The sequence below is a fragment of the Cheilinus undulatus genome, linkage group 1 (assembly GCF_018320785.1).
Source record: "Cheilinus undulatus linkage group 1, ASM1832078v1, whole genome shotgun sequence".
Lineage (NCBI taxonomy): Eukaryota > Metazoa > Chordata > Actinopteri > Labriformes > Labridae > Cheilinus > Cheilinus undulatus.
The window spans coordinates 50,556,992-50,584,343 of record NC_054865.1 but is presented as its reverse complement, the minus strand read 5'-3'; the positions used below and the strand labels follow the sequence as shown (position 1 = coordinate 50,584,343).

The 27,352-nt window shown below is 38.9% G+C and overlaps 2 protein-coding genes across 2 annotated transcripts; one reads left to right on the top strand and one right to left on the bottom strand.

Moving 5' to 3' along the window:
- Window positions 1-182: 182 nt before the first annotated feature.
- cog8 (component of oligomeric golgi complex 8) lies at window positions 183-5,696 on the top strand. Its single transcript, XM_041787730.1, has 5 exons — window positions 183-682; window positions 1,477-1,684; window positions 1,862-2,686; window positions 3,007-3,175; window positions 5,140-5,696. The coding sequence occupies exons 1-5, from the start codon at window positions 354-356 to the stop codon at window positions 5,475-5,477; spliced, it is 1,869 nt and encodes a 622-aa protein (XP_041643664.1). The 5' UTR covers window positions 183-353; the 3' UTR covers window positions 5,478-5,696.
- A 1,975-nt stretch (window positions 5,697-7,671) lies between these two features.
- Window positions 7,672-26,630, bottom strand: nob1 (NIN1 (RPN12) binding protein 1 homolog). Its single transcript, XM_041782640.1, has 10 exons — window positions 26,534-26,630; window positions 18,217-18,349; window positions 15,985-16,118; window positions 15,349-15,420; window positions 11,997-12,149; window positions 10,490-10,654; window positions 10,145-10,396; window positions 8,573-8,670; window positions 8,261-8,405; window positions 7,672-8,112 (listed from the first exon to the last, which is right to left on the bottom strand). The coding sequence occupies exons 1-10, from the start codon at window positions 26,600-26,602 to the stop codon at window positions 7,843-7,845; spliced, it is 1,491 nt and encodes a 496-aa protein (XP_041638574.1). The 5' UTR covers window positions 26,603-26,630; the 3' UTR covers window positions 7,672-7,842.
- Window positions 26,631-27,352: the final 722 nt, after the last annotated feature.

Genomic DNA, 27,352 nt, shown 5'->3' with positions numbered 1-27,352 from the left:
TGTAATTGTGTATGACGAATAGGATAGATAGAAATTTTTGAACAGAGAAAGTTTTATTTTTTTGTCTGCTCTGTATTTCTCATTTGTTCTAAAACAAGTTAAAATAAAAATTCCGCCCACTCACACTAGGTGGCAGTATGTGCATTAAGAATGACAATGACACATCAAGAGAAGAAGAAGATCCCGGATGTGGTTGTCAACACTAGCTGTAAAACTCCTATGCCTGTTGACTGAAGAAATAGCTTTACAGTTTATACATAAAAAATCTGATTTTAATTCGGTTGAATAAGAACAGACACTGACAGGTCCTTCGTTAGCAGCAGCAGTTTCACGGTCATTCTTAGCCGTCCAACATGGCGGCGGTAGACGTGGAGGATGAGAGCATTTTGGCGTCGATCTTCAAAGACAGCTTCCCGGACAGCTGGAGGGATAACCCGGACTTCACGGCCTATCTGTCCGAGCTGAGCTCCTTTGGGGTGGAGAAGCTGAGCCGAGAGCCGGAGCGACTGGCGGAGGAGAGAGCCCAGATCCTGCAGCAGACCCGGGAGCTGGCTTTCTCAAACTACCAGACCTTCATCCGCACCGCAGACTGCACCGAGCACATCTACCGGGACTTCGGCCGGGTTGAGAGCAGCGTCTCACGGCTGTTGGACAAACTGCCCAGCTTCGGGGAGAGATGCAGGTCAGTGCTGAGGAAGGAGGAAGGTCTCAGGTACTCTGTAAATCTAGGTAGAGCAAGAACCATTGACAGTGAAATGTTCCCTCACCACAAAATTCAACCCAAGTCCCAGAAAAAACGGGGAAACTGTGTTGAATGTAAATAATAGTAGAATGCAATGGTTGTTAAATCTCATAAACCCATATTTTATTCACAATAGAACAAAAACAACATATCAGCTGTTGGAGAATTACATATCATTTAATCCTTCCAGTGCCATGTTTTTAGAATATTGTACAAAAATCCTATTTTATTCATTTTTGTATGTTTTTCTTACTAAATATGAGAATTATATAAACATTATCATTCCTCTTTATACAACAGTTCATAATTTGCAAAATGTGTCAAAATCATCACAATAAGATATTTTTTCAAATTTTTTCAGCCCTAGTTCAACCAAATATTGTGTTGCTGCATGAGATGAGGAACTTAAGAAATAATCGCATTTTAAATCGCAATTGCAATATTGGGTAAAAACATCGCAATTAGATTATTTTCCTAAATTGTTCAGCCCTACAATTTTCTAAGATCTGCAATATACTTAATAAAGCAATATAAACCTTTTATATGTTGAAAGACCATCCTCAAATTGGTAATATTTGCCACATCAAATACTGTAATCTTGATAAAATACGGGGATTAAACTTGCAGGCATTGGAGGACACCTGCTCCCTTAAATCTTCTCACGTCTGATAAAGCATACTGCCATAAACTTTAACACTTGTGTAAAGGAGCATGTCTTGTGTGTTTGTGTTCAGAGGCTTCATGAAGGAGGCCGAGGAGATTGGAGCAAGCCGTCGTATGAACAGTCTCACGTTGAACCGTCACACTGAAATCCTGGAGATCCTGGAGATCCCTCAGCTTATGGATACCTGCGTCCGCAACGGATACTACGAGGAGGCTCTAGAGCTTGCAGCTTACGTGAAGAGGCTGGAGAAGAAGCACTCGTCACTGCCGGTCATCCAGGTGAGTCCGAGTGAGTAGAAAGTGTTGTGTTTAAGATGGAAATTGCATGTTTGAATAATTACCATAGTGTGTAAGAATAGAATCAGTGCAGTTAGTCATGGAATATAACTTAGACCAGAGAAGGTTTTGCATTTTTTCCATTATTTTGAAATAATCCTTCATTTCTTGTATTTTCAGGGTATTGTACGTGAAGTGCGTCAGTCGACTCAGCTGATGCTCAACCAGCTCCTCCAGCAGCTCCGCAGTAACTCACAGCTTCCCGTCTGCCTGCGTGTCATTGGCTACCTGCGCAGGATGGACGTGTTCACGGAGGCAGAGCTGCGGGTGAAGTTCCTGCAGGCTCGGGGCACCTGGCTAAACTCTATACTCTCTGCCATTCCTGAAGACGACCCCTACTTCCACATCACCAAAACCATCGAAGCCTGCAGAGTCCATCTGTTTGACATCATCACTCAGTACAGAGCTATCTTCTCAGACGAGGACCCTCTGCTGCCCCCAGCAGGTGGACAGATGGTGGTGAACGAGGCTGCCATCTTCCACGGCTGGGTGGTGCAGAAGGTGGCTGAGTTCTTGGAGACTTTAGACAGGGACCTGCAACGAGGTGTGGGGGGCCGTCTGGACTCTCTTCTGGGTCAGTGCATGTACTTTGGCCTCTCTTTCAGCAGGGTGGGGGCAGACTTCCGCGGGCAGCTGGCGCCCATGTTCCAGCGGGTGGCGGCGGAGACGTTCCGTGGTGCTGTGAAGGAGGCGGTGGAGAAGTTCCAGGAGGACATGAACCTGTACACGCTCATCTCACTGCCCTCGGTGCTTGGAGGAACCATCCCCCCTGTGGCCCCCAGCACCCAGCCCGGCACGCTGCAGCCTCCCATGTCCCTGCTAGACTTCCAGCCACTGGCATGTTTCCTCAACAACATCCTAACCGCTTTCAATGACCTGCGGCTCTGCTGCCCCGTAGGATTGGCTCAGGATGTCACCAAATGTCTGGAAGATGCCCTCAAGCTGGTAAGAACTTAAGACGGGAGTTTCTAATCCAAATTGAAATTAATTCGTACCTTCTTCAGAAATCCATGGCCAGTATATCAGCTGTTAATATCAGCAGAAATCATTTTGTCTGATGATACCGATATTATGCAGATACTCCGGTGCATCCCTGGTGAACATCCTTGTCTTTTAAGCAAGGTCTTGGTCTTGTTTGAGCTGCAAACAGACTCAGTTACTTGTTGGTTTGTTTGCCTAATAGGCCCTTTAAATCCATGAGTCAGTAAGACATGTCTGAATACTTAGATTCAGTCTTCAGTGTTGTTGTTCCTGTTTCCCTTCAGGTGACTCGTCAGATTCTGGTGTTTCACCGAGCAGAGGAGTCGGCCTTCAGCAGCAGAGAGAAGGAGCTGTTTGTTCAGTTCTGCTGTGCGTACGCTGAAGATCTGCTCCCATTCATCAACCGCTGCCTGCAGGTCCTGTTTCCTCCAGCTCAGCTGGCTCTAATTCTGGGTGAGGATTTCTTCTTCTACTGTTTTTTTTTTCCAAATATCTCCACTAGTACTTTATCTTGACCTTTTTTGATGGAGATAAATACTAGCTATTAGAGCTATTGAGATTAATCACATTAAATGTGATTAACAACGGTCCACTATTAGGGCATTCTTTTTTGAATTTTCACATTTTTTAAAACAGATATTTTGGGGCTTTGTTTTGATAGGATTAAGAAAGGATAGCTGAAGAGAGACAGGAAACATGGGGGAGAGAGTGAGGGAAGACATGTACCAAACAGCGCAGAGCCTGGGAATCGGTCCTGCAACCAATGCACTGAGGGCCACACTTTAGTTGATCCACTGTAGTATCTCCCTGTAGCCAAAGTGACGTAAAATAAGTCCAAACTGCTCCTTAATGTCTCATTTCACTTTAAAAACTCTCAGCAAGCTCAGTGGACAAGGCAAAGGTCTTCTGACCTATGTGTTATCAAACATTTGCCTTTTTACTGTTCACTTTTATTTCCTTTTAATCCATAACAAGCTCCTTTTTCTGTAGCATTTTCATATTATAATTTACAGTCTAGCTATAAAAACTGGTCTATTTCCAAAGAGAAAGACAGTTACTCTTGGTTTAAGATGGTAGAAAAATCCAAAATAATAAGGGTTTAAAATGCAAAATAGTGGAATTTTAAGCTGTGATTAAAAAAAAGGATGTGATTTCACTATGGTTTAAAAGTTAATTGTTTGACAGCCCTGGTAGTAATGTTTTTTTTTCTGCCAGTAGTTTATTTTAGGACTGAACGATTGGGTAAAATAATCTAATTGTGATTATTTATTTATATACAGTATTATTCTATGATTGTTTTTTCAGTTTCTCATCTTAAATATTTTCAACCAACACAAGCTATAAATCATTCTATATTTTAACCAGAACAAAATTGAATAGATTAAACTAGGTTGGATTGATTTTGAAAAATATTTTAATTGCAGTTATTTTGACTCATATTGCAAATTCAATGTGAATTGTTGGAATGCAGGGAATGATCAGTTTCACTTATTTCAATATATTACATTCTCATTTTGATCTTGAAAAACGTAGAAAAATAGGAAGGTCGGCTTTTTGAAAACCATACCGAAAATAAATATTTTTCTTCAAAATATTCAAAAAAGATATATGCATGCTAGGTGGAACATATCTCTGATACAAAATGTATCAATTTGGTATTTTGTTAAAGAAATATTGCATCTTTTGAGATTTAAAAATTGCTGACGGAGATATTGTGATTTAATCTTAAGTTCGATTAATTGCCCAGCCCTAGTTTGTTTAGATGTTATGTAAAAAAAACCATCCAAATCTACCTGGCCGTATGTGAAGAAGTCATCATCCCCCTTGATCAAGCGTTAATTAAAGGTCTCATATTTTAAGCCTTTAAAACAATGTAACATTGGTCTCAGAGGTCCCCAAAACATGCCTGTGAAGTTTGCTGTTGAAACAAATGTTCCAGTATTGGATTTTTACAAATCTAAAAACCCCTCTGTTTCAGCCCTGCTCAGAACAAGCTGTTTCTGTCTGTAGCTTTAAATGTTAATGAGCTGTCTGACTCCACCCCTCTGAGGAAATGGATGTGGCTTTTTTTTTTTTCACTTTATTGGAACGACATGCACTCAAACAATGAACTGTGACCTAAACATCAGTTCTGAGACATGTCTTAGCATTTAGTCATGACAAAAAATAGAGAGAAATATAAAACTTGTTCAATGACTGTTAAATTCAGAAATTACTTTACTCTGGAGATCTTTGTCATTGGTTGGTATTTACACTCACAGACAGGTTATCGTTTATGTGTAGACCTGGGAACCTGAAGTCTGAAACCCTCTCCACATGGTCCTCCTTGATGTACATTGATTGGAGGTTGATCAGAAACCCCCTTCGAAAGTTGATTATTAATCCATATTTAACCGTTTTTTTTTTTATTTCTGTAGGTGTTCCTGTGACTCAGCTGCACAAATACAGCAGTCTGGGCTGCATCGACCTTGCTGCTGTCCTCGAGCCTCTGGATTTTGTCCTTCCTGAGAGAGAGACGTTACCTGCTGCCGCGCCCTTACCAGAGTTCGATATCTCCACAGAACTGGGCAGCCTGTCATTTGATGCACCACCAACAGAAACCGTAACAGATCCTGACCTCAATGTGGAGGCTGGACCTCCTGACCCTGTCCAGACCGGATCTGATCTCGGAGACTCTGAGTCTGAAGTGACAGAGACAAAGTCTGAGGAACAAGACAAAGAGACACTGCTGGATGAAGAGTTTTCTTTGGAGTAAAGAGATAAAGAGCTTGTGAAGATGAAATGACTTATTTTTTTGGTTCAACTAATGAGTATATCAGGGTGTTTGGTCTGAATGAAGGGTTTGGAAAATTGTTCTGGAACTGGATTATATATTTATGTGGACATTTAAATAAATAAACCTAAGGCTTTAAGGTCCAGGATGATGGTGGATATAGTCTGTCTCTTCAAATCAAATAAAAAACATCAAACCTCAGCAGTCCTGTATCGTACATGTGCATTTATCTGAGTTGATAAGGAAATATAGTTTCACGTATCAGAAAGCATTTGTCCATTTTTCATGTCTTACTAGTCACCTGCTCTGTCTGTCAGTGGGTTTGACAAATTTTAAACTAAAAAGAGCTTGTGTCTTGCCCATTAATTGGATCAGAGGATTAACTAAAAAGTCGTAGCCTTAAGCCTGTTACATACTCTGCAAGAACAGAGAAATTTGTTCTCTCTCCCAGGGCTGTGAGAAAAAATGGTGTAATTCTTGTCTTGCAGCCCTGGCTCCTCTCCAATAGTACGTATCTGCAGGCTCGCAGGCAACAGTTTCAGAACCAGGACCATAGCTCTTGGACTTTTTTGTCGCAACAGCACTACCCAATGCAACCCGTGTTTTTCACGAAGTTGGCACAACTTTGAAGGGCAAAAATCTAAAGTTCACTTGAAGTACTTTTATGGGTTATTAGTGTATTCCCTTAATTTGATGTAACTGTTTAATGAGTGTTTAGTTGTGGAAGCTTTATTTTTTCCACATAGTAACTGCTTGCTTTTATTTAAATAATTTACTTGTCTAATTAACTTATTTAATTTACTTGTTTTAGTTCAGGGGTGTCCAAATTTTTTCCACTCAGGGATGCATACAAAAATGTATATGGATGTGGGGACACTTTCACATGCCTCACCTTGAGGATAGTAAAGTTGGTAAAACCAATCTTTTAACGGTTAAGATACGACTAGTAATTAACTGGCTACTTAATGGCTGACAAGGCAAATAGCCAATCATTTGAAGGATTTTAGGGAGGCCGATCAGATTTCAGGGGGCCCTGGCTATTACTGGTTCTGCCGCTAAAACACCATCAGTACTAATATTAGCCTTTGCAATCCATCAGGGCATTATAAATCCAAATAATTTTATTATTTTGTTTGCCAATATGTTTTTATACATTTACAGTGTTGTCTTCATTTAGTCATCGATAAATTCTTCTTATTAAAATTTTTGTTTACAGAATTAGCATGGTAGCACTGCCTTGTGCTGAAACCAAGAAGTACAATACAGTCAACACAAGTCCTTGGTTTAAGTTAGCAGGTTTTTGGTGGAATCAGGTGGTGTATGTCTTTTTTTTTCTTTTAGATGTTGAACCAAGCAAAACAGCACATCTGGTATTTTGTAGGTACTTTTAAGAAGATGCATTACTAATAAGGTGTTTTAAATAGTTCATGGCAGATCTCCTCTTTTTAAGTGACTTCAAGTTCCCACCACAGGCCTTTTTGGTCAAAAGAGGGCTACAACAACAAGAATGAACCAAATGTGGACAGCTGGGGCTGTTTGCAACTGAATGTATTACACAGGATCAAAAAAATACAGGTGCTTCTCAAAAAATTTGATGAAACCATTGTTTTTTCCATCTGATCTAATTCAAGTCTCTTTAGAACTGGAACATTTCAAGACTTTTTTTGTTTTAACGTTGATAACGGCTTACAGCTGACTTTAATCTTAGAATTCTGACTTTGATCTCTGAATTCTGACTTTGATCTCTGAAATATGACTTTAATCTTAGAAATATGACTTTGATCTTAGAATTCTGACTAATCTAAGAATTCTGACTTTAATCTTAGAATTATGGCTTTAATCTAAGAGTTCTGACGTTGATCTTAAAATTCTGACTTTAGTCTTAGAATTCTGACTTTAATCCTAGAATATTGACTTTAATCTTAGAATTCTGACAGACAGATCTAGGATGTTTTTACTTCAGCTGTGAAGAACGTTTTTGGTTTATTGGATAGAATATACAGTGGGGGTTTATCCTGCCTCCCTTACTCAATCTTTAAGCTTTGAAAACTTTATTACTACCTGACTTAGCACAAGGAGTTAAAGCAGGAAAATGCTCTAAACCTGCCTGATTCATCCATCATAGTTAAGCAAAGAACCTACATTAAAAGATAAGAGAATCATAAAGGGATGCTGCTGAGATTTAAAATTTATTTGGGTGTAATGAAGATACATATGATAGGTCAGTTTTAACATGACAGCTGGTTTTATATTTGAAGGACTGACAGACTCGGTTGGTAACCTCCTGTCTGGTCTTTAAATGAGGTCAAAAAGTCCAGTGATGTATTTTTATGTGTCCACATGTTCTTTACTTCTTTTTGACAAACTTCTTCCGAGCAGCATTGGGATTGCTTCGTCTCCTGCCGCCCCCACACTGGCCGTCTCTGATGTGTAGGTTAGCGGCTCGGCTGTAGATGTCGTTCTCGCAGAAGGGTGAAGATCCGGCCATATAGTCCGGGTTGAAGACGTCGGTTTTCTGACGAGCTTTGCGGGAGAGTCTCTGCTGGGGGAAACGCTGATCCTCGACCAGCTGAGGGTTGTTGCCGTGTTTCCCTCCCTGAGGCAGAGGCAGCGAGTGCTGGAACACAAAACAATGAGTGATCAGTCATAATTGTGGAAATACCATCTCTCATTTGTCCTCGTAGAATCTATCATTTATTATCATGTTTATTTCAGCATTTTTCCATCATTCTGGCTCTGTGAGCATGTTCAAACATGCGCCTCACCCTCAACCCTCTCGGGTTCAGCACTTTGGGGTTTTTGGAGAAATGCATCTGCATGCTGCCGTCTTCATTTATCGTCACTGCCAACTTCTTCAGAGTTTGGTTTCCACAGTGAGAACAGAACACTTTGGTCATGTTGCTCGTCGTCCTGAAATTAAAAAACACTTAAAGTTTGATTTTACAGTGGGAGTAGATCCAGGCTAATTTAATCAGTGTCATTAAAGTAGGCAGCTCTACTTTGGGTTCAAACATCAGTGTACAGAATGGTAGCAGAGAGTGAGCCTGTTAGTTTATATTCAAATTAAATGAACTCACTTGAAGCAGGCGTGACATCTCAGGATGTAGTTCCTTGCTTGCCTGATCAACATCCCGTTCACAGAGAGAACATGGAGTCCGATCTGAATGAGAACGTTCTGCAAGGAGAGAAGTTCAGTACATAAAATCAACAATTCCCCATAGTAAATTTAAAAACCTGTTTTAAGATTAAACACACAGTACAGTGCTGTGAAAAACTATTTGCCCCCTTCCTGATTTTTTTTTTTTTTTTTTTTTTTTGCATTTTTGTCACACTTAAATGTTTCAGATCATCAAACAAGTTTTATCATCAGACAAAGTTAACCAGAATAAATACAAAATGCAGTTTTTAAATTTTGATTTCATTTATTAAGGAAAAGAAAATCTAAACCTACCTGGCCCTATTTGAAAAAGTAATTTCCCTCTAAACCTAATAATTGGTTGTTCCAGCAATGGAGGCAACAACTATAAGCAAGCATTTGTGATCACTGGCAATGAGCCTTTGGCATCACTGTGGAGGAATTTTGGCCCATTCTTCTTGGCAGATATTCTTAATTCAGCCACATTAGACAGTTTTCCCACATGAACAGCCTGTTTAAGATCATACCACAGCATCGCAACAGATTTAAGTCCAGACTTTGACTAGGCCACTCCAAAACCTTTATTTTGTTTGTATCATTTAAGTTATTCAGAGGTGGACTTGCTGGTGCGTTTTCTGATCATTGCCCTGGTGATAGTCTAAGTGCGCTTGAGTTTGAGGGCATGAACTGATGGCCAGACGTTTGCCTTCAGGATTTTCTGGCAAAGAGCAGAATTCATGTTCCATCACATCCAGCAAGTGGTTTTGGCCTTGGCATTCTCCCATGGATGCCATTTTTGCCCAGTTTGCCCAATTCTTATTATTGAATCATGAACTCTGACATTATCTGAGTCAAGTGAGACCTGCAGGTCTTTAGATGTTGTTCTGGGTTCTTTTATGACCTCCTGGATGGGTCATCGATGCACTCAGGAATAATTTTGGTAGGCCGGCAACTCCTTGGAAGGTTCACCACTGTTAGAAGTTTTCTCCATTTGTGGTTAACGGCTCTCACCATGGTTTGCTGGAGTCCCAAAGCCTTGGAAATGGCTTCGTAACCCTTTCCAGACTGATTGATATAAATGACTTTGTTTCTCATCTGTTGCTGAATTTCTTTAGATGGCGCCTTTAGTTGCTTTATGAGATCTTTTAGCCTGCTTCACTTTTTCAGACAGGTTCTATTCAAAGGGTTTCTGGATTCAATTGGTCTGGCAGTAATCAGGCCTAGGTGTGGCCAGTGAAATTGAATTCAGAAAAAAATACGGTTTATCACAGTTAATTCACCATTTAACAGTATCTTACTCTAATATTAAATTTTTTAATGTTCTGAACATTTAAGTGTGACAAATATGCAAAAGAATACGGCATTAGGAAGAGGGACTTTTTCACAGGACCGTTTTACCTAATACATAATGTCACTAACATCATCAGCTCTACTCTAGTTTGGGTTTTGATTGAGAGCCACCTGACAACAGAGCTGACATACAATGCATTTGAAGGTATGCAGTTTTCGTTACCTGCATGGCGAAGTCTGTGGTCAGACATCCGACTTTGACATCAGCAGGAGCTGCCCAATCCCCAGAGTCCATCTTCACCTGCTGGATGTTGCTGGGAGTGATCCAACCACCTCCATCATCATCATCATCATCTTCTTCTTCTTCTTCTTCAGGTTCATTCTCTTTATCCTCATCGTCCTCCTGCTCCTCCTGCTCGCCTGTCTGCAGTGACGTGTCCAACCCGCTCCCGGACGAGGAGAAACTGTCATCTTTCTGCAAAATAAAAAAACAAAATTGACGTCATCACCAGATAAAAAACAACAATACAACAATCTATCAGTCACTCTGAGTGAGTTTGAGACTCACCAGTAAATCCAGTAGGCTGTCATCAAGCGGCGGCGGGGGTTCTCTCCAGAAGTAGAAGCTGTTAAACTTCTCACTATCAGAAGACGTCTGTGTGTCTGTTTGTTTATTGGTTTGTGCTTCTGTTTTTTTCTCTTTGTTCTTTAAGTTCAACACATCAACGGGATCCTGAAAAATTTTAACTCAAATTAAAATGTAGTAGAACAGGAAACCAAACACGTATGAACTCTCCTTTCTAATATGTGCTTTATTTAAACTTGGGTAATGACACATGATAAAGTAGTGATATTTAATATCACATGCTGAGGTTACTATGGTCAGAATCTCTGCTTTTCAATGAAAAACCACCTGAAACATAAAAGAGACACCCTGAACATAAATGTCTAGACGATAAGTGACAAAGGAGGTTGGCAGAACGACTCAGGATGTGGATCCAGGCAGAAAGATCGACTAGTGCACAGCTAGCTACAAGAAAGGCAAACTCCATCTAATCTGTGACGACTGCGTAAATAAACTTGTGGAACAATTTCAGAATAAAAGCTTTAAATACCCCATCATCTGTAGTATATAAAATCATCAAAAGATTTTGAGAATCTGGAGAAATCTCTGTGCAGAAGGGGGACATTCTGAAGGTCATTATATGATCTTCAGACTCTCAGGTGGTACTGCATAAAAACAGGCATGTTTTTTTCTTACTGAAAAATCACTGAATGGCCTCAGGAACACTTCAGAAATCATTGTCTTTGTCAAATCACTGTCTGTCTACACAGCTGTCTGTGCCATCTGTGAATGTGAGTTAAAGCGCTCATGTAAAGACAAAGCCATCTGTGATCCAGAAACACTGCCATCTTCTCTGGGCCAAAGCTCATTTAAAATGGACTGAGGCTAAATGGAAAACTGTTCTGTGGTCACATGAAGCAGTGTTTGAATTTTTTTGGAAAACACAGATCCTGTGTCCACTGGACAAAAGAGGAGAGAGACCATCCAGCTTGTAATCTGCGTACAGTTCAAAAATCTCTATCTCTGATGGTATGAGGTAGCATTAGTGTCTATTGCATGGGCAGCTTACACATCTGGAAATGAACTATGGAAAGGCACTATCCATGCTAAAAAGTAGATAGAGGTTTCAGAGAAACATATGCTCCCATACACACAATGTCTCTTTCAGGGAAGGCTTTGACTATTTCATCAAGACAATGCTAAACCACATATTGCATCCATCACAACAGCATGGCTTCACAGTAGAAGAGTCCGAGTGCTGAACTGGCCTTCCTGCAGTCCAGACTTTTCCCCAATAGAAAACATTTGGAGCACCTTAAATGCAAAGTTCCAGCAAAGAAGACCCAGGACTGTTGAGCTCCAGCAACTGGTCTCCTCACATCACAGGCGTTTAGAGAATGTTTTTATAAAAAGGGGATGCTACACAGTGGTAACCATGGCCCTGTCACTACTTTCTTCTTCCATCAAATTAAAAATTTGCTAAACGCAGAGGAAGTTGTTCAGGACTCACCAGTAAAGCCAGGAGGTCGCTGTCAATGGACGGCAGGGGTGTTCTCCAGAAGTTAAAGCTGTTAAACTCATCACTGCCGGTTTGTTTTGATGTTTCCGATTCTTTTTCCGTTTCATTTTGAGTTTGTTTAACCTTAAAAGTATCAACGGATTTCTGAAAAAAACATAAACACCCATAAATAAATCACAAATTCTGCTAAATATTAATGTGCTTCTAATGGGGTTTAAAACCCCCCTGCTCTGCTGCTGTCTTTCATTATGGAGCTTTCCCATCAAATTATGCACCCCAAACATTTATTTACTGAATGATATTTCATAGTTTTCTTTTGATGGATCAATATGACACAAGTGAGAGAAAAGGTGGGGTCAGCTGCGTTTCACATTTTCTCGTGGTACATAAGGGGATATTTATGTTTATTCAAACAGAGCTCTTATGTTAAAAGAAGCTTTTCTATCAGATGACCGTCCAGGTTAATTACAGGCTTATAGACCGATCACAGAGGACTCTCCATCTCTCACCCTTATGCCTTTTCATCAATAAATCTATTAATAAAAGTGTGCTGTTCAGTCAGCTGAGCAGACTAATTTATTTCCCATTGCAACTTCATATCTATGGGCCATCCCCCTCGCCTCCTTCAGACCTCCAAGTCATCCATTAATCCCTGATGATTAGACACCTCATCTGGCATTAATCCTTACATAGACAAATGTGACTAGGGATTCATAATATTATCAACTAGGGGTGGGTGAAAATATTGATACAGCATAGTATTGCCATATTTGGTGTGGTGATATATCGTATTGTCTCGTCCACCAAGTATCGATTTTTTCAAATCAAATGCTAATATGCAATGAAGTCTACGATAATGGAAAAATAAAATCAATTGTTTGTCCAGTGAGGTTGGCAGAGGTGACAGTAATAGAGCAGGAAAAAGTTAGGACAACAAACATGGCAGCACCAGGGGAAGGACACTAGGAATGCGAGCAGGACACGATGGACATGACACATGTGGTTTGCAAGAAGTGCTATATGAAAATGAAATACTTCAGAAATACGACAAATATGAGAGCAAGACTAATGCTAAACCAGCTAAACAGTTGAAAAAAATGGTATAGATCACAATATATGGCAATACTCACTGTAACGCAAAATGTTTAAAATTGCAATAATATTGAATCGCGACCCAAGTATCATGATAATATCGTCTGGTGAGGCAACTAGTGATTCCCACCCCTACTATCAACATATCGGTATCAGCTGATGTCAGATTCTGCCAATGTTGTAGTACTCGAGTCCAGGACTTGGACTCGAGACCGACTCGAGTCCTGATTTGGAGGACTCGTGACTCGACTTGGACTCGAGCGCTGATGACTCGGATTTCGACTCGGACTCGAGCTTCAACACATGGTGTACATTCACCTGCATGCGCATTCACGTGAGTCTAACCCGCTGACTGTTAAAACAACCAGAGGAGAAAGGAGGAGCGGGTGAGCCTGGGTGACAGAGAGAGGAGCTGAGAGGTTGATAGGTAGTTTAAACCAGTGGTTCTTCTCTGTATTCCCACGGTAATCTTTGCAAGAAATTAAACTAAAATGCAGCCAGCCTACCGTTGAATGGCTGAAAATCTCCATCCACTGTTCAGACTCGTCATATTAGCTGTTGTTGCTGCTGTACAGTAATCCTCCTCATTCTTGAACAGAGTGATAAAAACTCTTAAACCTTTTAGTGAGTCCTGTTAGTTAAAAATAACAATCTAACGCTGAAATCTCCGTTAACATCAGCGAGGTGACGCTGATTAGTGAGCTAAACGTGGTGACATACAGTAAAATTATGATATGTTTAATGACAACTCAGACTTTAGAGTATCAAAGGGGAGACGAAGTTAAGACCATTTTATGATGTGTTCAAATGTCCCACCGAGAAAAATTGGAATTTTAGATTTTAGTGAGAAAACTGAAAAAATCCAGTCATTTTAAAGGAGGAATATTCAGCACAAGATAGATGTAAAGCATGAGTTCAGTTAAAAACATGTTACCATCCTAAATACACAAATATTCCTGTTAATATAACTAATATTATAGATGAAGAGTGTATCAGCTACTCTAGCCCTTTAGAATAAAAAGTTGAAGAAATTCATATATTAATGAAACACATCAGCGTAGCCCAACTGTGAAGCTAAAATGGCTTAAAAATAATTAATTCAATTTAATTTGGCTCTAGGTTTTAGGTACTGGGGACTTGTCTAGGACTCGAACACGGGTAATCGGGACTAGAGTCGGACTTGATTCGGATTTTTCTTTGTTGACTCAGACTCAACTCGGACTTGAACACTAGGAACTTTTCTCATTACCAGTAACCCAGAGGTTTATTTGGGGTTAAATCAAAGAAGATTAAGTAAGTTGATCAAATTTAAAAATAGGTAACAGCCCAAAGTTTTGCAAACAGATTTAACAATCACATCTTTTCACAGGTTACCTAAAGTAAAAGAGAATTTATCAGGAAACTCGATTTGTGACCACATATTATTGTTCATGGTACAGGAAACAGCACAGACCTCTGCTGAGCCCAAATATCCCTAATTTAAGTAGACATTTGTCTGTTTTTCTCCTGTTTTCACCCACTCCTCATAGAGCAGACAGCCATGTTTTGCAGCCCAGCACAGTTGTGCTGTGCGCTTAAAGTGACATCAGTGCAGCTCCACTCTTTTGGGATGGACAGGTATGCTTGGCACCCCTACAGAAGGGTGCCAAAAAAGTGGGACGGTGGGGGTCAGATATTTGGGACCCTTTCCAACTTTTGATAATGGAAATGAAAAACGTGTGATGTGCCGCGCCAAACTGAACTGAGGCCCTCAATGAAAGTGAGCTATAAGCGTCCCAGGCCAGAAGGGAATTAAAATCCCTCCATCTAGGTCTGTGTCTGCCCTGAGGTCTTCTCTCAGTAGGACATGACCTGAAGACGTTCACAGAAGGCATCCAAATCAGATGCCAACACCACCTCAGGCAGCTCTACTCTGAGCTTGCCCTGGATGTTGGAGCTCTTCACCCTACCTCTCAGGCTGAGCCCTAAAAACCTCCAGAGTATTTCAGCTGCTTGTATCCACAATGCCATTTTTGAATTCATGAATATATTTATAGATAGGTAAAATTCAGCTATAATATCACCATTTCTCAAAAACTTTTCTCTTTTCATTTTGATAAGCTGGACCTGCCCATGGTCCATTTCAAGGCAAGTCAACTGTGTTTATGAGTATTTTACTTCTTCTGATTGGGTTGGAAACTCCCCAAACTGGGACCCCTGACATGTGAGTTCATCACAACCCTACTGAAGAAAACTACTGTGAGAAATTCACCTTTGAGGGGAAGTGAAATCCTGCAACATTAACCGGAGTCTCTGGGTGGCGCTGTGTGCTCTGAACAGTCACCTGAAACAGAAGAAATTCAAATGTTACTCTCTGCTGTGTCACACAGACTGAAGACCAGATTTAAGAAAATCAAACTATATTCCCCTTTAAAGGGAATAGATTGTAACTAGTGTCTGCTTTATTTGCTGAATATCATAATACTGTGCTCTTTAAAGCAGGTTAACAAAAAAATGAGGGTGAAAAGCTGTTATAGATGCATCACTAGCCTCTTAGCTGGTGGCTAATTTAACCCCCAACCATTTGCATTGCCAGTGGCTTCACTGCACGCATCATGCAGTGATACAAAGCCAAGAACTGAAGAGGCTAGCAGTGCCTTTTTAACAGCTTTTCTCCCTCATGTTGTCATAAACGTGCTTTTGTGGAAACAATGAAATACTATTCAGCCGATAAACCTTGATTAAATGAACTCAGTTCTAGACAAGTGACTAGAAACAGTTAATAAACCACCGTAAGAGAGCCACAGAAATGATCTACAGGCTGTTGTTTGCATAAAAGGTGGGCAAGTGAGTTCTGCTATCAGGTCATCACTTGTGATTTAGTGCAAATAAACAGGATCTGAGGTACCTTGATCTCAGGCTCTTTCTTTAGATGTTGAGAGCCAACGTGCTCCAGTTCCAGCTGATACGTCAGAGCCAGGACTTTGATATCAGTGGCGGACAGACTGGGGTAGTCTCCGGTCTTCTTGGAGAACTCTGTCACTAAAACAGGAGACACAAAAACAAATCAGACTGTCTCTTAATGGGACAACCACAGAAATGCAATACACAACCAAACTAAAGAAACACATATGGGCATACATGTAGGGATGACTTTCTCTTAAAAATCAACAACAAATTATTTTTTTTCCCTTTCAAATAATGATTTGTCTCTAGCCAGTAAAAAAATGGTTTTGTTCTGATAAAAGATTGAGACAGGCAGCAGGTAGCCCAGAACATTTCCAATAATATGAGTTGTTGCTAATTTAATGAGTGCTGTAGACTGTGTTGTGATAAGAGAAGCTTATGGTAATCTTTATTTTCCCAGAGGGGCAATTCAATTTATAGAAAAATTGCATCTACACATTGCTGCTGCCGTAACATCACTGGCACACCAAGGCATATGGCACTGATCATCAACTGGCGGCCCGAGGGCCACATCAGGCCCCCCAAAGCTTCCTGTCCGGCCCCCAGAAGATATTAAAGTCAGAAAAGGAGCAAAAGAAGATGTTGTGGTTTTAAGAGCGTTTTTTTGCTTTAAATCTCTGCAGCTGTTAAAGCCAACAAAAACAATTAATATTGAAATAGTTTGAGAATAATTTACCATTTGATCCGTTTTTACAAAAATAATCCATTGTTAACCATTTTAAGTAAATATTTCAAAGATATATCTTTAAAAAATGTGTTAAGGCTGGTGGAAATGTTGCAAAAATTGCCAGATAAAGTGGGGAAAAGAGGTTATAGAGAAGCACAAAGGGACAAAAAAATGTCAGGAGAAGTGGTGAAAAGAGGTTAAAATGGTACAAGAGGAAAAAAAGGGTCCAAAAGTATCAAAATGGTTTAAAAGTGGTAAAAGTGGTGAAAAGGATAATGAAAGGGATGAAAAGGGGTTAAAAGGAGGACAAATAAATGAAAAACTGCTAAAATGGATAAAACAGAGGCACAAAGGGGATAAAAGATGAAGGAGAAGGGGTTAAAAGAGGTAAAAATATGGCAAGAATTGGATTAGAGAGGCAAAAAGGGTCAAAAAGTATCGAAAATGTGTTAAAGAGTGGCACACAAAGGCAATAATTGGCAGGAAGGTGGATAAAAGGGGTTAAAGAGTGGCAAAATGGGTGTAAAAAGGGCAAAACTTGTTTTAAAAGTGACAAAAATTCTCAAAATGGGTTAAGAGAGGAAAAAAATGTTGCAGAAATGGCCAGACGAAGTGGTGAAAAACGGTTAAAATGTGTCAAAGATGAGTTAATAGTGGCGCTAAATAACTATCAGGGAGGGCTCCATTCTTTGGGATTTGAAAGAAAATACAAATACCGATACAATAATATATTAATTAGGCCAATATATTTATTTGAGTTTTGTTTATTGGATAGTCTGGCTCCCAGAGTCTCTGTCGCGACAAAATATGGCACTTGTGCAAATGTACTTGATGACCCCTGGTTTAAAGAGTAAACAAGCATACCAGGTGAACCGGTAATCAGTTCACACTACCCAGTTGTGTCTGGATTCAGCTAAAAAAAAAAAAAAAATTAAACATGTTTGATTGCTGCAACTGAGGGCAGGTCAGGTCTGCTCCCCTCACACATTAACAGTTTTTTTGTCCCAACTATGCATGCCAACTGTCCCTACTAGTGCAGACTGGTGCAGAGCTGTTTGTAACTGAATGGATTATGCAGGATAAAAAAATACAAGTGCTTCTCATAAAATATGAATAAGATGAAACAAATTTTTTCCCGTCTAATCTAATTCAAGAAGTGAAACTTATTCTAGATTAGTCTCTTAACAACTGGAACATTTCGAGACGTTGATAATGGCTTACAGCTCAAAGAAAATAAATGAACTTCTACGTGATATTAAAGTTTTAGAGTTGCAACTGTAGATGAGCACTTTACACAGTGTGTAGGAGTTCACCTTGAATTCTACATGGATTATTTCTAATCCTAAACAGCAACCTTATGAAACTGATTTCCTGTTTGAAGGTTAACCATTTTCTGATATAACTGATCATTAAATTGCATCAAGATTTTACTGCTTTAAAACACGTGGCAATGAAAAGTATAAAAAAATCTGACATCCTTAGGGATGGATTGATGGTTTAGTTTACCCAGTCTGATGTGTTCAGGATGTGGCTCTTTAAAGTTCAGCTGGTAGGGCAGGAAGGCCAGGCTCCTCCTGGTGGGTTTGTCTCTGATCTCGTCTACCACATCCTTCAGTGTGTAGATATTCTTCCCGATATCCTGAAACATAAACAAATACAAAGTGCCAAACAGCTTGACTTAATATTAGAGAAAAACCTTATTTTTGTCTAGATGTCACAGCAGCAGCTGGGTCTGTTGAGACTTGGGTTGGGGACTGGAGGTACAAGTCTGGTATGGACCAAAGTGAGGGTCTGGTGGCCGAAAAGGTTGCAGTTCACTTCCTGAACACTGCTAATATGCAGCAATATTGAAATTGCAGAATACAAAAAGCAATTTAACCTAAATTTAGAATAATTGCCTAGCCTTAGTAGCTACTGAGGAGTTGTACAGTTCAATATGAGCTTTCCTTCATGGCAATAACAACACGAGAATATGGATCTCCAACCAGATTTTTCCGGTAAAGTCACACCACTATTGATAAGTAAAATACAACAGCTGTTGTGTTATGGGATATGGAATCATTCTCTTGGTATGTGTTGCTGTGTAGTCAACAGAGGTGGAAAAAGTATGAGTATTGTAACCCACCACCGTGACCCACTTTGGGGTCCCCACTCATCAGTTGAGAACCACTGACTAAAACTGATTTGACAAAAGATCGATTTCAGTTCTCTTTTTGAACCACATCATGAATAAGATTTCCTGCAAATTCAACACTCTTCTTCAGTATGACTTTACTGAAATTTTACTTTTCTCACTAAATATGACCGTAATCTTTGAATTCTGACTTTTATCTCAGAATTCTAAATTAAATCTCAAATTCTGAGATTAAAGTCAAGATTTTTATCTCAGAAATCTGACTTTTATCGGAGAATTCTGACTATAATTCCAGAATTCTGATATTAATCTAAGGATTCTGAATGTAATCTCAAATTCTGAGATCAAAGGCAGGAAACATCAGAATTCAGACATTTGTCAGAATATCGACTTTGATCAAAGAATTCTAAATTATTTTCAGAAGTCTGGCTTTAAACACAGAAATCTTACTTTTTTCAATATCATGATTCTAATCTTAGAATTCTGACATAAATCAAAGATTTCTGAATTTAATCTTAAATTCTGAGAATGATATCAGGATTTTTAACCGTATTCAGAATTCTTAGTTTAATCTTGGAATTATGACATTAATTCAAGAATTCTGACTTTGATCTTGGAATTCTGACTTAAATAAGCCTAAGAAATATGGCTTTAATCTCTGAATTCAGACTTTAATCTAAGACTTCTGACTTTGATCTTAAAATTCTGAATTTGATCTTAGAAGTCTGACTTTAATCTAAGAATTCTGACTTTAATCTTTGAATTGTCTTTGATCTTAGAATTCTGACTTAAATCTTAAAATTTCGGACTTTGATCTTAAAATTCTGACTTTGATCTTGGAATTCTGACTTTAATATTAGAAATATGACTTTAATCTTGGAATTCTGACTTTAATATTAGAAATCTGACTTTAATCTTAGAATTCTGACTTCAATATTAGAAATCTGACTTTAATCTCTGAATTCAGACTTTAATCTAAGACTTCTGACTTTAATATTAGAAATCTGACTTTAATCTTAAAATTCTGAATTTAATCTTAGAATTCTGACTTCAATATTAGAAATCTGACTAAAATATTAGAATTCTGACTTTAATCTTAGAAATCTGACTTTCATCTTAGAATTCTGACCTAATCTTAGAAATATGACTTTCATCTCTGAATTCAGACTTTAATCTTAGAATTCTTAATTTAATCTTAGATTTGACTTGCATTGAAGGCTGGAAAAACAGCAGGTCCAGGTGGCATTCCCATTGATTTATATAAACATTTTAAGGATAAACTGATAATGCCTCTTTACGAGATGAACTTAGAATCTTTTGTTAATGGCTGTCTCCCAGAAACATTGAGTCTTTAATTATATTGCTTCCAAGACCCGGCAAAATTAATAATAAATATGAAAACATGCGTCCAATAAGCTTAATAAACACAGATACAAAATTCTCAGTAAAATTCTGGCAAGGAGGTTAGAAGGTGTGCTACCAAGTATTGTGTTGGATGATCAAAATGGGTTCGTAAAATGAAGACAAGGGTTTCATAACATAAGGTATGTTCTTAACATCATTTATAATCAAAAAGGGGAAAAAGACACAGGACTCTTAACATTGGACGCAGAAAAAGCCTTTGATAGGGTCAAATGGCCCTATCTTTTTGAGGTTATAAACCGTTTTGGATTTGGGAATACTTTCTGTAATTGGGTCAGATTATTACATTTTAACCCTATGGCTGAGGTGTTAACAAATGAAGTTGTATCAGAGCCTTTTAATATTACACGAGGTTGTCCTCAAGGATCACGTGTGTCACCTCTTCTATTTATTTTAGCTATAGAACCACTAGCACTGGCAGTGAGAGGCAGCAAGCAAATTAATGGAATTAAAATTGGTAACAGAGATCACAGGATAGCTCTATTTGCGGATGACGTAATCTTGTTTTTAAAACAATTAAGCATCTCTATTCTGGCACTTTTAGAATTAATAGGAAAATTGGTAAAATTTCTGGTTATAAAGTAAATACAACTAAATCCTTACTTATTTTGCTTAATGAAGATGAGAGACAAGGTCCTGGACATTACATGTTTACTTTTAAATTGTCAAACAGCTTTACTTATTTGGGAATTAAAATATCCCCTCAGATGGAAAAAATAGTATCAACAATTTATGAAGATCTAATAGACTCTACAATTAAATCTATAGACAGGTGGATGCCTCTGCCAATATCCCTTTATTGGGCGAATTAATGTATTGAAAATGAATATATTACCTACATTTTTATATCTATTCCAAAATATCCCTCTGGCGCCACCTGAAGGAATATTTGAAAAATTTACAACACTCGTCACAAAGTTTATATGGAATAGGAAATGTCCTAGGATTCGTCTGTCTTTGTTATATCTCCCATTTGATGCTGGAGGGTTGAAGGCTCCAAACCTTTACATCTACTATCAGGCAGTACAGCTGATGATGTTTTATTTTTGTAAAGAAAACATTCAGGCTTGGATGGATATAGAAGCATGTTCCACTCAGATACCATTACACTTGTTTATGTATTCAGCAAAGTTGAAACAACTAAGAGCTGATACTACTCATCCTATTGTGCTCAATATGATAAATGTATGGTATGAGGTTAGGAAATACATGGGTATTTGTGATTCTCTGTCTCAGTTAAGTCCAATTTGGGGGAACAGTTCATTCAAGCCAGGCAAGCAAGATGGTGGATTCCAAACATGGGCAAGAAAAGGACTGAGTAAAGTGTCTGACCTTTTTAAAGAAAATGTTTTAATGACATTTGAGGACATATCTGTAACATACGATATCCCAAGGAAACATTTCTTTAAATACTAACAATTGAGAAGTTTCTTATATTCTATGCAAAATCAATCATTAGCAATTCCAGCTCTTTCTTCCCCTTGAAGAATTTATGATCAAGGACTGCAAAACCAAGGGTTTGATCTTATTAATATACAGCTGGCTTAAGTCTGGTTCGAATGAATCCTCAGTACCCAAACTTGAGACATGGAAGTCAAACTTGAATGTGAACATTACAAATACTGAATGGAACAAGATCTGTGAGAAAGCTCAAACAAAAACTGTCAATCTTAGATTTGACTTAAATCTTAGAAGTCTGACTTAAATCTTAGAATTCTTACTTTAAACTTAGAATTGGCTTAAATCTTAGAAGTCTGACTTTAATCTTAGAAATATGAATTTAATTTTAGAATTCTGACTTTAATCTTAGAATTATGGCTGTAAAATCCGAAATTTGAGTTTAATCTGAGATGATGGACTTTCTTTTTCTCAGAAATACATCTTAAATCCTAGAATTCTGAATTTAAAATCAGACTGAAGGAAAAAGGGGCAAAGTGGCTGTTTTCACCTCCCTCTACCAATGGGGAGTTTACATATTATATTATATTTTTCATTTTTCAATTTTTAATCTTATTTTATTAAATTCATATGGAAAATTCAAAAAGACAGGAGTAATGTTTTTTTGTTTTTTTTTTTGGTTTATTTTTTGGGAAAGGGGTTGTTTTTTTTTACATGATCAAATGTGGGCGAACCGAAGCACTCGGAGAAAACCCTAAATCCTCCCTCAGTGGGCCTGCAGGTTCTCCTCAGCTGGGGCTTCAGGCTCTGACAGGAACCTTCAGCTTTTGCTGTGAGTTGAACACTGAAGGGCCCTTTAGGCACCTGAAGCCAGGCTAAACATCCAGCTATACTCTCTGTGCTCATAGCCAAAGCAAGGCCACTCACACCGAGAATAAACTAGAGGCTGGACCTCAGGCCCTAGCACACCTTTCCACAGCAAACATTTAGTGTGCTGTGGAAAGGTGTGTCCCACCCACCCACCCTTACGCAGCCCAGCTCTTAGCCACCACTGAAGATTGCCCTGCAGAACCGAGTCATTTTCTGGAAGCAGGTCTTGAAGAATTTGGTCTTAGTTGGCTTCTTCAAGCACTCCGTCAGAGCGTCCACCGAGTAGGTGATAACACATTGTGTCTGCTGCAGCAAGCCTCTCCTCAGAGAATCTTTACTGAGATCCTTGCAGAGCTGTTTGTAGACAGTTGCAATAATCTCTTGCATATTCTCCGGGCTCAGATCACAAACTATTTTGGAGCCCTCCATCTGCTCCCAGAGCAGCTCCGTCATGGTTGTGATGGTGGCTTTGCAGGATTCAGTGGATGTATTCGTCATGACATTTCTGAAAGTCCTCTTAAACAGCCCAGTCACCATAATCTCACAGGTGAGCTTGTCCCACTTGTCTTCATCCATCTCTTCCTCTGAAGCTGGCTGGTCATCTGGATCTTCTCTGACAGAAGCACAAGGCTCTATGTAGGCAAAGTTATCCACTTGACTGTCCCTGAATATGAACATTAGACACTGGTCAACGACTTCCTCGATCTTCTCCATGGCAACAGCTGCATGGTCTTTCATACGTTCATGCTTGTGTGCCTGCAGGTTGAGCCAGTTCCACATGAGTCTCATGAAGGTGTCCACTACATCGATAGCAAATTCCATCATGCGCACCCTTTGCTTCTTGTCAGGGGGAAGATGGAGAAATATAAATTCAGCCAAGCGTTTTTCTGTTAATTCATATTTCCCATCAACGATCTTTTGTGCCATCCTTTTGTAGAGACACATGACATTAGCGCCCTTTTCCACACGCTTGTCTTCTTTTATCAGCTCCTCAACCATGCAATCCAGACTGTTGATTACCTCATGGATAGAAGCTTTGTCCTTTATCACAAATTTGCTCCTAAGTTTTGCAAGGACACCTAAAAATGCTTCCATGGAAAACTTTTTAGCAAAGAAGGCCTTTGCCCTATTTGTTATCCTGTCCCACAGGGGCTCCGTATCCAAATCCATAGATTTTTGATCAAATGAGGCTTCTGACATTGGCTGAAGTTCATTTTCAATCACTTCAACAATATCAAAAGCCGCCTTACTTAAATTTTTGTCCTGGCTGGCCTCAAGTATCTCTAATTCTTCTGTTGTGAGGTCAGCACTGTCCTCCATCATCTCTAATTCTTCTGGTTTAAGGTCATCACTGGGTTCAAATTGAGCCATATTCTCAGCCTCGTCCTTGAGGATGGACTTGACTGCTATTGAAGCACTGCGACTGTACACTGACAGTCCCACAGAGTCCTCCCACTCTCTGTCGGGTAGACAGAGAGTGGGAGGACTAGATGTCCTCCCACTAGATGTCTCTACCTGTGCTACCTCACTTTTAATTCCACTCTCAATGCATGATCCACATAGCAATGTTTTCCTGATATTTCTCAACACCACTGTCAAACACTTTGCCATCTTCTTCAGCCGTAATTTGAACTTCTTTGGCTCAGAGGCAGAATTTATCCTCTGGGCCACCTCTTGGGCAACAAGCCCGGCGACCTCCTCTGTGCTAGTGCCGACAATGTCTTCTTGCTCAACACCGGCTGACTCTGCTAGCACTAGTGAAAGAGTGTCCCCTAGGCACTTTTTAACATCCTTTTCTGTGACAGTAGTCACAGAAATCCTTGAAGTTGAAGAGCCTCTCTTTGATTTCAGTCGGCTCTGTCTAGACTCCCTCTCCTCTAAAGCCTTTAAAATGTGTCGATAGACAACATTTATAATTTCAGCACACATTTCTGCTACGACCTCTTTTGTGTTTTCATCATTGCTGTGAAACACAAGATAGTTCCATTCATCAGAAGATAATTTCTCGAAACAATCTTCCACGGTAGGACGAAGGGCCTCTGGGGAAATGGCTGGAAGGATATCCTTCATTTGTTGTTCTGAATGTGAGCTCTGCATTTTTATTTTGATTGAATAAAAGTTGGCTTCACTTTAACACTAAGACTTTCAATCCCAATACAACACCATAAACTAGGCGGGCGGGGCTATAGGGAGTTGAGGCCTTGGATCTGTGACGTCACCAAGTTCCAATCCTTTTGATGTGTCACGTGGTCAGGAGTGGGCCTTCCACAATAAAACGATCATAACTCACAGGAAAAATGACTCCATTTTCGAGCCGTTTGTTTTGTCACAAATGTCGTATTTATGATCCAGGATACTGGAACTAATTTTAGAAAATAATACTGAAATAAAATGTTAGGTTTCAAACCAAAATTCTTGACTTTTACTCTGATTCTCTTAAAACAACCAGCAACTTATGCGTGATTAAGGCCGTCATACTCTGCAAATTTGAATGCATGTGTTAACACGTATATAATTAAGTTGAAATTATTGTTAAATTCCTGTTTAGGTTTCGACAGCAGCGATGCATTTACCGTTACATATTTTATTTTGAAATCAACAGCGGAAGTTGCCGTAATGCGGTGCATTTTTTTCACTAGCGAGCGCTCTGTGAGCCTTTGGACATAAATCCTGTTACAAATATAAACTCTTACCCGTGAAATCAAACAGTATTGTTGGAGCTCTTCTTCAGTCTCTCAGATATCAACTGAGTTGTAAACTCTTGCTCTTACTGTCTCACATTTTAATCACGGTATTGTGCTAATGTTTACAAGAAACTAGAAGACGAACGAGCCATGTTTTTCAAATATATAATTCACAAACCAAATCTTACCAAGTGACAGTATTTCCCGTTTTCACGTTGCTATAATCACATACATACAATGTCGACTCCTTCTAGCAAAGAAAGCAGATTTGTTTTTTTTCTTTTTTTAATTGTCGCAGTTTAAGCACAAGCTAAAAACACTTTAAGCTATCAGTAAACAAAACGACGGACACTCACCGAGGAAAAGTCACTAAAATATACATAAAAAAGCGGTCCTGTGTAGTTAGGTCACAATAAACATTATTTATTGGTTTTTAGCATTTTTTTTAAATTTTGATTTTTCGTACACTTCAATATTTTTTATAATAAACATCGCAGCTTCAAAATCCACATGAACTCAACACTATTTACACCTGGGATCAGTATATAGGATGCTATCACATTTTTGCTTACACTGTTTGACACCGGTAGTATACGAGGAATCCTCAAATTAAAGAAAAAAGAATAAAGATGTTATTGCGAAACTTTAGAGTCAACAAATATAAAAATAGTTGAATCATTCTTAATTGGAAATGGTATTTTGAAATATTAAAGCTAATATGATGAGAAAGTATGAAGAAAAAAGGTAACTATTCTTCATTCTGCTCCTTTTCATTCAAAGTGGAAGATTTTTATGCTGGATATGAATTGTTTTCTGTTTCTTTAAATAAATAAATAAGACTTAAAAAACTGAGAACATATATAAAATCATAAGAATATTTGAATTTAGTATAATGACAACCATGTGATATTTATTTACAGAAAAAAAGGATGTCAAGACATATTTTTTATCACTGTACAGCTTAGAATTGTCGATATAATTTTTATTGTCCAGCCCTAACTCAGACTATTTACATCAATACTCATGAGGAGTAAAGTTATTATAGCTAAGATGATAACTGTTCATGGATTTTTACACTCTTTAACGCCCACGTATGTGAAATTTAAAAAGAACAAGGATATCCAACGGAAAAGTAATCGTGAATTGTATTTTTTAGTTCGACATTTGGTTCATACGAGTTACCTGTGTGTTCAGCGTTGGGACCAACAGCTAGCTCGGATCTATTTTCTCATCTACTGAAACCACTGACGGCAACAAGATATTTATTATTTACTGTTATAAAGATAATTGACCTAAAAACATACAAAAATCTCACCTGAAGAGGTGCTTTCTTTATAAACGCTCCTGCGTCTGCGACAACATGCTCCACCAGGGTAGGCGCCATGTTGGATTGAGGACCAACATGAGGAGCGACCAATCAGAGGACGCGAAAGAGTCTCGCGACATGAAAAGCACTATAATGACTCTTTGTGGTCGGAAATATGACAACTTTATCATAAAAAACTAATACCTATGTGTAGTTTTTGATTCATATATGATTATATGAATGTGAATTTAGTAAAATATTTTTCATCTTTGTTGTATTCACTTTCAGACTATTTGCCTTTTTTACATTGCGGCACGTTATATAACTTGGATTACGTTGTTTCTTTAAATGTAATGTGAAATTATTGTTAAATTCCCGTTTAGGCTTCGACAGCAGCGATGAATTTACCGTTACGTATTTTATTTTAAAATCACCAGCGGAGGTTGCCGTGATGCGGTGCATTTTTTCGTATCCATAAATATGCAGTTTTTGACTATCTGTAAGTAGCGAACGCTCTGTGAGCCTTTGGACATAAATCCTGTTACAAATATAAACTCCCACCCGTGAAATCAACCAGTATTGTTGGAGCGCTTCTTCAGTCTCTCAGATATCAACTGAGTTGTAAACTCTTGCTCTTACTGTCTCACATTTTAATCACGGTATTGTGATTAAAATGTCACAGGATCAGGCGCTTCGGTATCTCTGCCTGCATTATGCGCTGGTTCTGCAGCATCTGAGCTTTCATCCTCTTCTTGTGGGAGGATGCCAAGCCTAGCCAACATTCGGATAAAAAAAATACCCCTGGCCATCTCTTCAAATATGAATTGA